Source organism: Cicer arietinum, chromosome 3 (assembly GCF_000331145.2).
Source record: "Cicer arietinum cultivar CDC Frontier isolate Library 1 chromosome 3, Cicar.CDCFrontier_v2.0, whole genome shotgun sequence".
Lineage (NCBI taxonomy): Eukaryota > Viridiplantae > Streptophyta > Magnoliopsida > Fabales > Fabaceae > Cicer > Cicer arietinum.
In genome coordinates, this window is record NC_021162.2 from 17,394,856 (window position 1) to 17,398,210 (window position 3,355).

Consider the following 3,355-nt stretch of genomic DNA (forward strand, 5'->3'; position numbering starts at 1 on the left):
CTCTGCAACATGCCTTCCTTTGTTATTGGAAAATTAGTTGTTGACAAACTTGCAGCTGATTACTAATGTATTTTCTTTGTGACTTCTGGACTCTACAGCATCAATTTGTTGCCGGTAAGACTACAATTTATTTCTGATAAATATTTATTTTGGATCATTTTCTGTTGCACTTATATGTTGAGGGGGAAATATCAAACGAAAGCGTGAGAGTTGAGAGGATCTAATCTTGTTCATTCATTCATAATGGATAGTAAAGACCGGTTTTATTGAAATCTCGTGTTGGTTATTTATTTATGGTTGTATTGTATGGTAAAGATTAATTCTAACTTGATGCATGCCATTGACGGGGTTTACTATTTGTTTTCTAATTTTGAATTTTAATATATAACAAGATACCCTGTTTTGAACGTAGCACACTATATATCCTTTGGTAATTCAATGAATCTTCAATCCTTTTTAGCAAATAGAATTTTAAAATGGAGGAATATATCAAGCATATTTTGAACTAGATAGATCGCATCAATAGAACTTCGTATAACCACCACCTAGTTTCTAGGAGTATATCTGTAGACTTGTTTGTTATTATAGGGATTAATTATGTCGTCATTTTCTTTGTTATCGCTTGTGCCATTGTCACAGTTACCGAGTGGTCTGGTGGATTGTATGTATCTCCAACCATAGCTGGAAGCAGACCTGGATCCCTTATTGCTGGTGCATGGGCAGCAATGATGTCTCTAGGGAAAGTTTTGAAAGAAATATTTTGCTTTCCCTTTCCGTTAATTCTAATGCAGTCGTAATGTATGATGTTCGGCTAATTAATGGTCCAATTCATTATACAGGTTACTTGGAAAATACAAAAGCAATTATGGAAGGATCAAAAAGACTACAAAAAGGGTACATATACTGTGTCTCTTTCTGTATCTATCTCTTATGTTGTGTATTAATAATTTTTTTGAATGTAATGGTATTGTTAAATGCAGCATTGAGGAGATTGCTGAGTTGTTTATCATTGGAAAACCCGATATGACAATAGTGGCTTTTGGATCCGATGTTCTGGATATATTTGAAGTGAACGATATCATGTCATCCAAAGGGTGGCATTTGAATGCATTGCAGAGACCCAACAGGTTGGACATGGGAATAGCACACTTTCTAATTTATGACAAATTCAGGATTAAGCTACTTTATGAATTATGGCTTACTTTTAAGAAACTGATTTTTCTTCTTCTTTGTGCATGAATCAGCATCCATATCTGTGTGACACTGCAGCATGTACCAGTTGTTGAAGACTTCCTAAGGGATTTGAAGGAATCTGTGAAAACTGTAAGTTGTTCACTTAGTTGAATCCTAGTTATAATTGGGTTATTTATTATGTGACTGTTGATGTTAGAGTTTGTTACTTAGATACTAGCTAAGGTCTAGCGCTGTACGTATTTAAACTGATTCAAATAAAAAGATGCAAATCGATCAAAGTACAAAATTTGCAAATCAATACGAAAAAACTTGAAACCCACAAAAAATAGAATTTTATTAGATGTGTTTGGAAATTGTTTTGAGAAAACCGTTTATAGATTGAATTGGATTTCAGATTTTTTTTTAAACCAAAATTTACTGCATATATAAATGTTAATATTTATTTATTTTATTATTAGTAAGAGATATAGTATTAATGATTAAGCACACGAATTTTTATATAAATCTGAAATTCATAACTTTATAATTTAATTATCGATATTTATTTATATTTTTTAAAAATTAGATTATACGTTTATTTGAATAATAAAGTATCAAATAATTTTAAAATTTTATAGAAATTTGTAGAGTTAATCTACTCAATAAGAATTTTGGATGAAATTCATTATTAATTTTGAATTATTAAACAGAGTAATTCATGATAGAATTATTTTTAAAGTCAACGAATCCCCGTATTATATATATATAGATAATGTTCTTTAGCTTTTATTATGTTATTTGATTGACCATATAAATATATAAATATGTTCTTACGTATCACAATCGGTCTAATCTAAATTTCATTTTATTTTAGCAATCCGAATAAAATGAACCGCGTCCTATTTTAATCTTTGATTGGGTGACTTTTCGCCTTAAAACCTTTCCAAATTGAACTCTAAACACCCTAATACAAGCTACTATCTTAATTTGATTTGTATTTAACATTTTTTTTCCTTCAATTTTCAGGTGAAAGAAAATCCAGGTCCAATAAGTGGAGGACTAGCACCTATATATGGGGCCGCCGGTAAGATGCCAGATAGAGGCATGGTCCAGGAATTGCTGGTCGATTTTATGGATGGCAGTTACTAGTGGCGTTCATAAAACGAACAAGTTCTATAGGGTCACAAGATAAGTGTACAGGGTTTAGACACACATAAAAGACATTTTTTTCTTTCTAATAATATTAAAAATAATTAATTTTAATTTAAAGTTATTTCTTTTGCATGTGTGTTTAAACACTCTGTGACTGTGACTGTACAACAATAGTTGTCACAAAATTGTGACATTTGTAATTTATTTTTCTGGGGAACATGTACTATAGCAGACCCCTACTAAATAATGATATTTGATTTTACAGTACATTGTTTCATACTGAGAACTGAAAGAACCATGATTGCTTTAAATTAATTAGATGAAAAATAAATTCCCTCTCTTTTGTGTAGTGGTTCTCTGAATCTCTGTTAGTGCTCTACATCAAACAAAGAAAGAGGAGGCCCTATCATATGTTGTCTAATATGTACCCTTTTTTAAGATAAAGTAAACTAATGTGTGTGAAGTCATTATTAAAAATATGAATGGTAGAGATTTTGTCAAATTTTTAATAAATGTTCTGAGTTTTTATTATACTTTGATGGCTATTTGTGACGATAATATTGGTAATTCTTTTATTAGAATCTTCTGGCTGAATCATTTTGACTCAAATGTTTTGTAAATTGATTTAATTGTAAACTAGAGAAACCAAATAAAAATATTCAAAATTGAAAAAGATTTTAAATTGGGAAAATGTAATTACTCTATCATGAAAATTCAGTTGGTCTTTTGAATTTCTTTTTTTGAAAATTTGTATAATGCAATCAGTGGCGGATCTTACACAAAATATAGGGGAAGCGACAAATATTAACTAAAATATTATAATTGAAAGTCATAAAAGTGTTTTATAAAAAATTCAACATAACATCAATACAAAATAAAAATATAATATGTAAAAAGAGACATTTACAAATTAACTAAAACAATATCATATGTGAAAAAAGTTTTATCATACAGGTTCACGAATTCACTAAAATAATTTACAATTAACAAATAGTATCGCACTATATTATATATCAATGGTTAATATGTA

The 3,355-nt window shown here is 29.4% G+C and overlaps 1 protein-coding gene across 1 annotated transcript in view; it reads left to right on the plus strand.

The window, feature by feature from the left end:
• Nucleotides 1-2,592, plus strand: part of LOC101496501 (sphingosine-1-phosphate lyase) — an 8,015-nt gene extending 5,423 nt beyond the window's left edge. Inside the window, exons 10-15 of the mRNA XM_073366199.1 lie at nucleotides 99-114; nucleotides 640-743; nucleotides 836-894; nucleotides 981-1,127; nucleotides 1,245-1,323; nucleotides 2,200-2,592. Of these exons, the coding sequence (XP_073222300.1) occupies nucleotides 99-114; nucleotides 640-743; nucleotides 836-894; nucleotides 981-1,127; nucleotides 1,245-1,323; nucleotides 2,200-2,322 (528 nt within the window). The 3' untranslated portion in view covers nucleotides 2,323-2,592. The remainder of the gene's footprint in view (nucleotides 1-98; nucleotides 115-639; nucleotides 744-835; nucleotides 895-980; nucleotides 1,128-1,244; nucleotides 1,324-2,199) is intronic.
• Nucleotides 2,593-3,355: the final 763 nt, after the last annotated feature.